At 33.1% G+C, this 13,689-nt stretch overlaps 1 protein-coding gene across 1 annotated transcript; it reads right to left on the reverse strand.

Moving 5' to 3' along the window:
• Positions 1–6,414: 6,414 nt before the first annotated feature.
• Positions 6,415–7,396, reverse strand: LOC149252305 (pathogenesis-related protein B-like). The gene is made up of 2 exons (XM_089454120.1): positions 7,219–7,396; positions 6,415–6,587 (listed from the first exon to the last, which is right to left on the reverse strand). The coding sequence occupies exons 1-2, from the start codon at positions 7,394–7,396 to the stop codon at positions 6,415–6,417; spliced, it is 351 nt and encodes a 116-aa protein (XP_089310246.1).
• Positions 7,397–13,689: the final 6,293 nt, after the last annotated feature.

Consider the following 13,689-nt stretch of genomic DNA (forward strand, 5'->3'; position numbering starts at 1 on the left):
GAATTAATATTTTAAACTCAAGGGATTAATAAACTTGGTAAACCCAAATTTAAATATTACAAACACTAAAATGAACATGGTTTATTTTCATGGTGAGACAATCTTTGTCATAATGCAACATTCAACCATGTTTGACCGTGGTTGGCTATGATTGAACCCAAGGGAATAATATTAAACCCAAGGGACTAATATTATAAACCCAATGGATTAATAAACCAACGGCATTATTAATATTATAAACCCATGGAACAATAAACCCAAGTGATTAATACTAAAACCCCAAGGGATTTTGAACCTAAGGGAATAATATTAAACCCAAGGGTCTAATATTATTTACTCAAGGTATATAAACCCTAAGTGGAGACAATTGTTTCCATAATGTGAGATTGGACCATGATTGACGACAATTGACCATGGTTGGTTATGCTTGACCATGATTGATATTATAAACCCAAGTTAATAATAAACCCAAGGGATTGATATTATGAACGCAAGGGAAACATAAATCCAAGGGATTAGTACTAAAACCCAAGGGATTATGAACCCAAGGGATGAATATTAAAAACCCAACACTGGTAAACCAAAATATGAATATTACAAACACTAAAATAAACATGGTTTATTTTCATGGTGAGACAATCCTTGTCACAATGCAACATTCAACCATGGTTGACCATGGTTGGCTATGATTAACAATGGTTGACCATAATTGACATTATATACCTAAGAGAATAATAAACCCAAGGGATTGATATTATAAACCCAAAGGAATAATAAACCCAAGAGATTAATGCTAAAACCTCGAGGTATTATGAACCCAAGGGAATAATATTAAACCAAGGGCTTAATATTATAAACCCGACATTGGTAAACCCAAAAATAAATTTTACAAACACTAAAATAAACATGGTTTATTTTCATTGTGAGACAATTCTTGTCACAATGCGACATTCAACCATCGTTGACGATGGTTGGCTATGATTGACAATGGTTGACCATGATTGATATTACAAACCCAAGATAATAATATTAAACCCAAGGGATAAATCTTACAAATCCAAGGTATATAAACAACAAGGGATTAATAAAGCCTAGGAATTGTTAATATTATAAACCCAACCACATTACTAAATCGGGTATAAAAGCATCGATAAGAGTTAATAAACCTTATGAATAATATTACACCCTAGGAATATGAACCTGTAGATTAATAAACCCAACGGATTGATATTATAAAGCCATGATAATAATAAACCCAAGGGATTAATACAAAAAACCGAGGGATTATAAACCAAAGGGAATAGTATTACACCCAACGGGTTCATATTATAAACTCAAGGTATATAAAATCTAAGATAAATATTGCAAACCCTATAATTATCATGGTTGATGATGGTTAATTTTCATATTGAAACAATCTTTGTCAAAATGCAACGTTGAACCATGGTTGACCATGGTTAACAATATTTGATTTTCATATTGAGACAAACTCTTTCATAATGTGACATTGGAACATGGCTGACCATGATTATAAACCCAAGGGTTTTATATTCAACCGTAGGAGTAAGATTATAAACCCTATGAATAATATTTCGCACTCAGACAATCTTTGTGAGAATGCGACATTGGACTGTTGTTAACCATGGTTGATTTTCATATTGAGACAATATTTGTCATACTGTAATGTTGCACCATGGTTGACCATGGTTAACCATGAAACAATTTCATATGGAGACAATCTTTGCCACAATGCGACATTGGGCCATGTTTGATTTTCCTACTGAGAAAAAATATTCACAGGGTGACGTTCGACCATGGATGACCATGATTATAAACCAAGGGGATTTATATTAGACCCAAGGATTAATATTATAAATCATATGAATAACATTACACCAGCAACCCTTAGATTAATAAACCCAAGGGATTGATAAACCTAAGGGAATAATAAACCAAAAGGTTTAATACTAAACCTAATGGATTAGTATTATAAACTGAAAGGATAATGAACTCATTGTTTCATTATGGCAACCATAGTTGACTATATGTGTCCATGATCACCATGTCTAAACATCTAGTTTCTCTTAAAAATACTTAGCTTCACGCCCATCGACCTTTAAGTTAAGGAAACGATCACTACTTCTACTTCTGTACACACCCCACTATCAGGTGACATAAAGATCACCAATAGTAAAAATGGCAGAAACATCACCAAACATTTATAACATAAACATGTAAATGGTAGCCAAACAGACCCTGAAACCTCTTCTAATTATGTTTAGAATTCCAAAACTCAAATTCGAAATTTCAGATTTCCTTCAGTATTATAAACTAAAAGGATAATGAACCCATTGTTTCATTATGGCTAACCATAGTTGACTATATGTGTCCATGTTCATCATGTCTAAACATCACAAACTATGTTTTAAGTATGGTTGACAATTATATATCTATGGTTGACAATTGTGTGACTATGGTTGATCTTGATTGACCATGGTTGATCTACATTTTCTATTGCTAAACACGATTATCCATTATTTCACACCATACTTTTCTATCATAGATTATGATTGCGCATTTTGACATTGGTTTACCACATTCAATCATAAAATACATTGGTTGGTCATATTGGATCATTCTAATCTATAATATTATTATCATTAACCTTGATAACTTTATTATTATTAATTTTATTAATAATTAATATAAATTTTAATTGTTAATACTAATAATAATAAAATTAATATTAACTTTAATAAAAAATATTATTATATGACTATGAAAGACTATAATTATGACTAATTATAATATTAATATTAATATATTTGTAATATTTAATATTAATACAATATACTAATATTACTATTTAATAAATAATATATTAAATATTTATTAATATTCACATACTAATATATATTAAATATTAAATGCTAATATGAAGTATTAGTATAGAAATATTTATATAACTATTATATAACAAATTATAATAATACTTAACATATTGACACTATGAATATACTAATATGTAGTATAAATATTTATTAATTTTAATTTTAATAAATATTACTATTATATATTAATATTAATTATAAGATTTAATTAGTATTAATATTAATAACATTTAATTAATATGAATATTAATAGTCACACTATTATTATTATTATTATTAACTTTAATAATTATTATTATTTGACTATGAATGACTATGTCTTACAATTGTTTCACCATTATAATTTAATACACAATTAATGAAACACAAATTTTCGTAGCTTAGTTGTGTTAAACATCAAAAGTATTTAAATTATTTTGGTAAAACTAAATTAGAAATTAAATATCATATGAATGCAATAAAAGTATGAGTTTCTCAAACATTAAATTTTGAATAGTTATATTAGCTTAAATAAAGAGTGTTGTGTGTATCACCTTATACACACAAACACAACAATGAAAACATAACATTTGACATAAAACATTAACATGGTACAACACAAAACACTACAACACATCACAACACAAATATATAGATTTAATCTTATGTTTATAATGTTCTACTTTATTAGATATATTAGATTTTAACATGAGGTTGTCTAAAGTTAACAAATGGTAATTTTATAAATGTCATTGGAGTATATCACTATGTGTATAAGCATCAAATTTTAAGTAGAGGAATTGAAAATTAAATAGTACAATTGTCCAAGTTGACCAATGTTAAATATGGTTGGCTTGGAAAAGTGTGCTTGTATAAATTTTAGAACTTTGAAAAATCATTTCTATTAAAAATGCAATTGTAGATTTATCAAACATGGAAATTTTTAAATGTAATTTTACAATTGTTATTATTTAAATGAGTCTTCAGAGTGTGCTAAGATTTAAATTGTGAGATGGGAAATTTAAAATAAAGAGAAGTTCTATACATCCAAGTTTTTAAATGTAAAAATTAAATTTTGAAATGTGAGGTTGAAAATTAAATATATCAAAATTTTTTACATAAAGAGTTTTAAGGTAATATTTTGTTATAAAATTATTATGAAAAAAATCAATTCATTAAGAAATAAAAAAATATTATTAATCTTTTAAGTTAAGTTCAAAATAAATAATTTTATTATAAAATGAATGATGGCAGGAATAAATCTAAAATTATAATTTTAAAAGCCAAAGCCATAGAAAAATAATAAAAAATTTAAAAACTAAATCACAAAAGCATGAGAAACACAATAAAAACACACACTCCTCCATGATAGCTTTGGCCAAGGCTATCTATTAAGGTTGAGAGAAGGGGAAACCCCTTGTCAAAAATAAAATGGTTAATTATATATCTATTATAGTTTTTTTTTTCTTTTTTGAGGTTTACATCAACAATAATAATATAATTGTCTTCACCAATTACACTTCTTTGTATTAATCAATTACACTTCATCTACTTGGTACTCCTATATGATAAGCAACTTTTTTGCTACACGTAACTTTTCTAACCCAATATCTTACTCTTGTAAAAAGCATTTTCCATATAATATGTTCCATATCATAAGAGAATTAAATATTTAGTAGCAATTTCATTGTCAATTAATAAAAACAAAAATAATTACTTAAATATTCCTTCAAATCTAACTGTTATCCTATTCATCTATATCATGAATTCAATTACATTCTTGTGGAGAACTTGCTCCTTAAGTTTCAACTATGCTCTGCTCTCTTCCTCTTTCTATTTGTTTCATATCATAAAAAAATTAAATGTTTATTAGAAATTTTATCTTTATATAATAAAAACATAATACAATTAATTATTATTATTATTTTACATTATTGTAATTATTATTATTATTTTACATTATTGTGAAAGTGTGCTCGACTAGAGTGTGATGTAGTCAAATTATGCCAAAAATTGTGGTTAACACTTATGGTATTGGGAAAAAACTTTTAACTTTTAATGCTTCCCGGTTATATTACAAATATGGTATATATGATTGAACTGTCTTATTAATGCAGTCACCATGTTTTTTAAGGGAAGTTTTCCACTCGACAAAATAAAAAATACTCTTTGCACACATTCTTCTCAATGATTTAAATGTTTTACTGATTATTTTAACGTATTGAAATGGATGGTCAAGAACCAATTTGGCTTCCGTAAATATATTTTCGTTTGACCACGTTTTTGGTACCATTTCCAATTTTAATAGATGAAGGAAATCGATTCAGACAATCTGACCCAAGAAAAACGATGATATTCTATATTCTCGTTTGACCACGCTTTTTTACCTTTTCGGATGAAGGAAAACGATTCAGACAATCTCTAAGATGCCTTCAAAAACCTGGAAAGGTCAGTCTAACATAGATGACTTCGAAATCCTAGTCTCGACTATCACTCGGTGCAAAGTCTCTTCCTCTAGGTTTCTAAAGAAGATCAATGCAATCGGTAAAGTTCCATTCAATTCTAGAGCAATGGCCTTGAAATTATTGATCAGTTTACTGGGATTGGGATTTATTTTTACCAGAAAAAAGTGTCTGTGTTTTTATTAAAAAAGAAAGTACAACCATCATCATCTGATAACCACAAATAAGATAAATGATTACTATAATCTCCTCTTGTTTTTTCGAGAAAGACCTTATGAAGCATTTAAGTGTATCTTCTAAACTATGTTTCAGCCATGTTTTACAATATATGAATCATGAGTGCACGAAAATTTGCACCTGACTCTCTCTCACATTCTGCGGCCAGTTTCTTCACATTCCCGTTGAAGAAATGGCTGATCATGAATCGATTTTTAGAAATGAGATCTCAGGTCTTGTAATTAAATGGCTAGAACGATGATTTCAATTTTGAAAAAGACACCCTTTGGTCGTTCATGCACGGGGTACACTAACATATGTTCCTCTGCATCGCTAGAATGAAGATAATCTCAAGAATATTCACAAGTTTTTTGGGAGAGTATATTGACAAATGTTTTATTTTTTTGTGCCAGATTCAACTATATTTAAATAATAGTAATTTCGAATAACAAAAAGAAGTTTAAATACAAATCTTGCCATCATTATCGTCCCTTCACCCACCCTAAAAAGCAAAAAGAACAAAGAAAACAAAAGAAACACCTAAAAAAGGCATTTTTCTAGGTCCCCAAAAAATTAACCCTACTCTTCTCATGCATAGGTGTGCCACCCTCATTCCAGTGGGCTTTGCAGGTATGTAACATTTGTTGGTAAACTCATAACCACGACCATTTCCAATGCACTCTCGAACAAATAAATAAAAATGTGAATATCAATCTGAGAAATATATCAATTACTTTATTAAATAAAAAATCTCTCAGGAGCGAACCATTTCCTTGTGCAAAGAGACTACGGCTTACAAGGTTCAAACAATCAACACTGTGATCCATTATTCTATTACACTGAACATAGTATCATCCAAGTGAAACTCAAGCTGTGCTCAGTAGATATCCTTCCACGGTCTTGAATATGCTGACTGTTGCTTCCTTAATTAGCTCTGTTGGGGGAATTTGGTTACCCGCTGGCTCGAACCCGACATCACAACTTACAGTGCAAGAATTGGCATCAGCTCCTGGAATTACCTTCATGGTTGGCTTGAAGGCTTTGAATATGTTCAACATCTCATCCTTGATCACAATATAAGGGTCATATTTGTTTCGTCCCATGCTTCAATTCTCGGATACATGAGTCGTCCTTTTCATTCCTGCACCCAACAACGATTTTTTTTCTGTTATATTCTTCTATATAATTTTGGTTCGGGATCATAAAAAAAGTAAAGAACAAGATACATGTTAAATCAAAAGAACAAGATTTATATAAATTTAGGTGGACTGTAGATTTCGAAATATTTTGAAATGTAATGTATAAGAATATAGTCTAACTTTTGGAAGATAATATATTCCCAAACAATCCTAAACCCAAGAAACATATATTCTACCCTGTATAACATTTGTAAAATACTTTGTATTTACTTAATATCCTCTAGTTTCTCTTAAAAATCATCAGCTTCACACCCATGAACCTTTTAAGTTAAGGAAACGATCACTACTTCCACTTCTGTACGCACCCCACTGCCAGGTGACATAAAGATCACCAATAGTAAAAATGGCAGAAACATCACCAAACATTTATAAAAGAAACATATAAATGGTAGCCAAACAGATTCTGGAACTTATGCTAATTATGTTTAGAATTCCAAAACTCAAATTCCAAATTTCAGATTTCCTTCATACCTTGTCCGTATTTAATTTTGTGGATTGTGTCAATGTTACCATCTCCGATGACTTCAATGCTTTTGAAATGAGAGGGCATTATCTTCGGAAATAAGGTTGCAGAATCCCGAAAGGCACCCCACAGTTTCTCAGCGGAAACCACCTTCAAATCTATCTCCACGCTCACACATTGCGTCATTTTTTCAGCTAAAGCCTTACCTAAAGCATATCAAACAAAAAATTATGAGTGTGAGAGGACTACGAGTGTTGGAAGAGGTGAGAGGTTTGAAGGAGAGTGTGCGAGTAAAAAGATGAAGCTATAGCCCTAAATGCCTGAAGAAATGATTCTTAACCATATAAGGCAATGCAGACTGCATCACAGAGAAAGAAACAATAGAATAACACAAAGACAAAATTTGATAGCTTCCCATAAACATAAACCCTTAACATCTGTCAATTTTTTAAAAGGTTCAATTTTTTGTCCTAATACACTGGTAATAGCTTTAAATCAATGGAAAATACTCTGAACGGCCAGCCGTTTCAAGGAAGTACGCACATAACGTTTTCGTGCACTTTTCCATTTATCATTCACTAGTTCATCCACTACATTTAACATCCAACTCCGCATACGTTTCAGAAAGGAATGCATAGGGACGGATGCATTTAATGGAGTGAATATTACACTTGGCAAATGGTTGGACACGTTTCAATGCATATTTTTTTAAATTTATTTCTAGTAATTATGATAAGTGGTTATGAACAATAGGTACATTAAATTTCTAATCATGTTTTGTAAAAAACTAATTTAAGTGCGGTTTAAACATGTGATTTAGATATGCATAAAAGTTAATAGTATGAATTCCAACCATTGATGAAGTGGCAACCACGAGAACACACTGGCATATTTCAATTTAGGCCATCCGATCAAAAAGATTAATTAAAAAAATGATAAAAATGCCCAACTCCAATAAGAGGGACACCTATCAACCTTACCTTAGCCTTCTACCTTTCTTCCATTTTTTTCCTTTTATTAAATTACGACACCACATCTAAGGTTTGGAAGTAAGGATCAATCTATCCTTAGCGAGAGAGAATCCCAATGTGCCAACAAAGTAAGCCTACAACAACCCTCTTAGAACACTATAAATCTAAACCTCACTCAATATAAGTTCTCTCTTTTTCTTCCTTGATTTATTCATTTTCTCTTCATTCCCCTCTGCTCTATCTAAGCCACCACTCCTCCTCAGCAACTTAGTTCCTAAGCAAGAACAATATCAATTTCAACCAATGACTTTTAAAAAAAAATACACTTTTCACATTAACAACTTACAACTACCTGCTTCAAAACCTGCAACAACAACAAATTCATCTTTTTGTTCTCACTTCCGTTTGACTTGAACTTGTAATATAAACCCGCTATATCAAATTTTAAAATTAAAACCACCTCGTTATCAAACAAGGTCTGAGAGACCAATCCAACCTTACATGGGACTATAACACAGAGTAACAAGGATTTCTTTCAACATCTTTTGCTATACACAAGGAATAAAGCTGTAAAGATGCACAAAAATTGAAAGAAAAAAGAAAGCGTATAAAAAATTGACTCGAAATAAACGCTTACAAAAACTGAAAATTTCAAAATAGATCTGGTGCCTTGGGATTTCGATCCCAATACCTCCAAGAAAACGCTCTTCATGACAAAGCGCACTGCCATTCCATCTCAAGAACAGCTCTTTAAAGTAGAAAATCAAGTGAATTACGAACTTCTCGACCAATTCCCCTTCATCTCTGTCATTCCCACCCGCCTGACATGCTTTGGAGCAAGAATAAAGCAGAAGATGGACAAAAACCATCCTCTGAAAGTTGGTGAGATAGGACTCTGAATACTCCAAATGAAACTACGTCCTTCAAAATGTCACCAATACTCCAGACATATGCCACAAGATGCCAACATATGTTTTGGAATGGCCTTGGCTGAGAAGTGAAAATCAAATTACTATTGAGCACTGGGGCCAACTGTGAAAATAATGAGAAATAGATTTAGTTATGAAGCAGTTGAACATAATTAGTTATGAGCAGTTGACCAGAATTAGTTTGTGTGGTTAGGAATTGGTTGCAGATATTTCCTATATAAGTGATGTAACTGAGCAAATAAGTTAATGAAGTTTTGTGTTCTCTTTGTCTCACGTCTGGTTTTCTGTTTAAGTTGGCATCAGAGCATCGGGGAGATGTGAGGAGAAGGCAAATTAGTGTCTGAGTGAGTACCCGAGCAGCTGTTGTGGTGGAGGACGTCGAGACTGATTTCTTGCTTGCAGATTAACACCACCGCGTTGTGCAGTTAGACGCTACCCGTGTTGTGCAGTTAGACGCTACCCGTGTTGTGTTAACGGAACACCGTGTGAGTGCTGAGGTGTGTGGAGTGCGTCGAGGCCTGTCGAAGACCGTTGAGTAGCCGAGGCCTGTCGAAGACCGTTGAGTAGCCCGAGACAGTGAGGAGTGCTGTCGCGGCTGTCGAGAACGGGCACCGTTGTGCGTGCTTATGTGCTGCCAGAACTCTGGTATTTTGTTCTTTGTTCTTGCAAGAACACTCAACCGATTTCTTTTGTGCCATTTCTTTAACAGATACTTCCGGTTTGGTTTTTGAGATCTGCTGTTTTTCTTGCGACTGGTGCTCAAAGTAAACAGTTTTCTGTTTTAAGTAGCGGATTTTTTTTTTTTTTTTTAAACAGTGGCAGCATATTATTAAAGGATTCAGCGAGACCTGTGCTATAGTAAACAGTTTTTATGAAAACAGTCAGCGAGAACTGTGATATAATAAACAGTTTTCTGTTTGTGGAAGCGAATTATTAAAGGTGTTTTTGTGGTGCATTTCTAAGATCGTGTGCAGCAATCAGTTTTTCCTGGAGCAAGTTTGCAAGTTTTGTTTGAAGTTTTGTTTGAAATAGCGTGTGTAAGAAGATTTGGTCATTGGTGGAGAAATGGCTAATCCCCTTGCAGATTCATATTTAAATGAGTCTTCAAAACTTGACGGAGAAAACTATGTAAATTGGAAATTTAAGATCATCACAGTACTGGAGGCATACAATCTCTGGCCGATTGTAAAAGGTGACGAGACCAAGCCTCAACCTCCTACTAACACTCAAGATTGGGAGAAGCGTGAAACAAAAGCAAGGGTGCTGCTACGTATGTGAGTGAAGGACAATATTATTCCTCACATTCGGGACTGTGAAACTTCGAAGGCGACATGGGACACTCTCAAAGGTTTGTATGAGACTTCTAATGCAAACCGTATTTTATTTTTAAAAACAAAGCTGCTATCTATCAAAATGGATACCAATGAAAGCATTAGCAATTTTGTTTCCCGAATTAAAGACTTTAGTGATAAACTTGGTGATATTGGTGAAAAGGTTTCTAGTACAGACTTGGTAACTGTTACTTTAAAGGGGTTAGTCCCAGACTATAAAGTCTTTATTTCCGCTCTCTTCGCTAGACCGACACCTCCTAGATTTGAAGAATTGGCTGGAATTCTTCTTCAAGAAGAAGAGCGCATGAAAACTTTTGAACTGGAGTCAAATAGTTCTGATTTGGCTTTGACTGCAAGAGGCCAAAAACCATTTCGAGGGAGACCAGGGGACAGAAACAGAGGCCGTTTTCAAGCAAAGCAGAAAGGTATGGCACCTCCTGATTCTTATGTTAAAAGGAACATTGTATGTCATTATTGTGGAAAACCTGGACATCTGGCAAAAGATTGCTATAGGAGAAAGAATAATGAATCAAATCAAAGACATAGCAGGCATAATGGCAATTACATAAACAGAGACACCTCAGTGAATGATGGATTTAAAAATCTTAAGTTATTTCTTTCTGATGCTGCATTGTCTGCTGAAACTGATGATGAGAATACTTGGTTTATAGATTCTGGTGCATCGGCACACATGACTTGTAATAAAGAATGGTATGATAAATATTATGAGAAATCTGATGGTACACACATTTACCTAGGAGATGATAGGTCCCTTAAAGTTCAAGGCTATGGCATAATAAATGTGTACTTACCTAATGGACAAATGCGACAGATTCATAATGTGATGTATGTACCTGCTCTTAAAAAGAATTTGCTATCTGTTTCCGCTATCACTGATAATCATTTAAAAGTAGAATTTGGTAAATTGGGGTGTATAGTGAAAGATGTTCAGGACCACTACAAGGTTGTTTCTACAGGTACCAGGGTTGGAGGATTGTATAGATTGGATGTGATAGTCAAGCGCCATGTTGCATTGACATCTCAAGAGACATCGACAGCAGAATTATGGCATCACAGGTATGGGCACCTCAATTACAATGATTTATCGTTGTTACAAAGGAAAACAATGGTTGAAGGTCTTCCTGATATGAAGTGTGAACATTTACCATGTGAAGCTTGTGCACTTGGTAAGCAGCATAGAGAAGAGTTTCTTGTTCATACTGAGAAACGAAAGTATGATATACTTGAATTAATTCACACTGATGTATGCGGACCTATGCAAACTAGGTCTCTTGGTGGTGCTACATACTTTGTTATTTTTATTGATGATAGATCTAGATATACCTGGGTCTATTTCGTTAGAAGGAAAAGTGACATATTTGAGTATTTTAAAGAGTTTCGAAATATGGTTGAAAAACAAACAGGAAAGTGCATCAAAATACTCAGATCTGATCAAGGGGGTGAATATAAATCAAAAGCATTTAACACCTATTGTAAATCTAATGGAATTCAACAACACTTCACAGTGCCACATACCCCTCAGCAAAATGGTGTTGCTGAGCGATGGAATAGAACCTTGGTGGAATCTGCTCGTAGTATGCTGCAAGGTAAGAACATCTCTAATGGTTTCTGGGCAGAAGCCATTAACACTGTTGTTTATCTGAAGAATCGATGTCCCACTAAGAAATTAGTTTTTCAAACTCCTTTTGAGGTTCTTTATGGTTATAAACCTGATGTGAGTCATTTCAAAGTCTTTGGATGTACTGCTTTTGCTCATATTCCTGAAGCTAACAGAAGAAAACTTGATGCCAAGTCCATCAAGTGTATTTTCATTGGATATTGTACGGATCAGAAAGCCTATAAATTGTTTGATCCAAGTTCCCATAAACTATTTGCAAGTCGTGATGTATTGTTTCATGAGCAGACTGATAAAAGTAATACAAAGAATGATACATGGCATATTTCTAATGATGCACATATCAAGCTTGATACGTTGATTAAGAAGGAACAGGAACAGGTCCAGGTACAGGTACAGGATCAGGATGATAGCAGCAGTACGAGCACATCTAGCAGCAGTGAGTCATCACAAGGGGGTGATACACCTCAAAGCCAACGAATCATGGATGGAACACCCACACCAAGAAGGTCGTCCCGACAGACTCGGCTTCCTGAAAGGTATAGAGACTATGCCTTAATGACTAATATAATGAATGTTGAAGAACCAATTGATTATGAGCAGGCTAAACAACATGAACCATGGATTAATGCTATGAATGATGAGTATGCTTCTATTATGAAAAATCAAACATGGGAATTAGTGGAACTTCCTGAAAATAAAGTTCCAATTGGAAGCAAATGGTTGTATAAAACAAAATTTAAAGCAGATGGTACAATTGATAAATTTAAGGCAAGATTAGTAGCAAAAGGATATGCTCAACAGGAGGGTATTGATTATGAAGACACTTTTGCACCAGTAGCTAAGTTGAATACAATTAGATTACTGATTGCCTTAGCCACAAAACATAATTGGAATATACATCAAATGGATGTCAAATCTGCTTTTCTAAATTGGGATTTACAGGAAGAAGTTTATTTGGTTCAACCTGAAGGGTTTGTCAAACAGGGACAGGAGCATCTGGTTTGCAGGTTAAGAAAGGCATTGTATGGTTTGAAACAGGCACCAAGATCATGGTATGTAAAGATTGATACTTTCTTTCTTCAGAATGGGTTTGTGAAAAGCAAAAATGATCCTAACTTGTATGTTAAGAAAGATGACAAAGGACATGTTGCTTTAATATCTTTATATGTGGATGATCTCATTATAACAGGGAGTGCTCACAAGTTAATTGAAGAAATTAAAGTTCAGTTGTCACAGGTTTTTGAAATGAAAGATTTGGGTGAAATGCATTACTGTTTAGGCATTGAGGTATGGAGAGAAACTGGTAAAACTTTGATCACTCAAAGCAAATATACAAAGGAGATTCTTAAAAAGTTCAATATGACAGATTGAAAAGCTATGTTAACTCCCTTAGAACAGAATGCAAAGTTGTACAAAGAAGATGGTTCGAAAGAGGCAGATGGAACATTATATCGTCAGTTAGTGGGAAGTTTGAACTATCTCACCACTACCAGGCCAGACATTGCATACTCAGTCAGTATCCTTAGTCAGTTCATGGCTAAGCCTTTAGGAAATCACTGGAATGCTGCAAAGAAAGTTCTCTGATACTTAAAGGGAACAATGAATCTTG

Source organism: Pinus tabuliformis, chromosome 7 (genome assembly GCF_031772625.1).
Source record: "Pinus tabuliformis cultivar Carrire ecotype Pingquan chromosome 7, CPIR1, whole genome shotgun sequence".
In the NCBI taxonomy this organism is placed as follows: domain Eukaryota; kingdom Viridiplantae; phylum Streptophyta; class Pinopsida; order Pinales; family Pinaceae; genus Pinus; species Pinus tabuliformis.

What these genes read in the sequence shown, in the direction of transcription:
- LOC149252305 (XM_089454120.1), bottom strand. Translation starts at nt 7,396, where the DNA reads ATGACGCAATGTGTGAGCGTGGAGATAGATTTGAAGGTGGTTTCCGCT. An exon ending in CAAAATTAAATACGGACAAG is followed by an intron (nt 6,588 to 7,218) that starts GTATGAAGGAAA and finishes ACATATTCAAAG; the next exon opens with CCTTCAAGCCAACCATGAAG.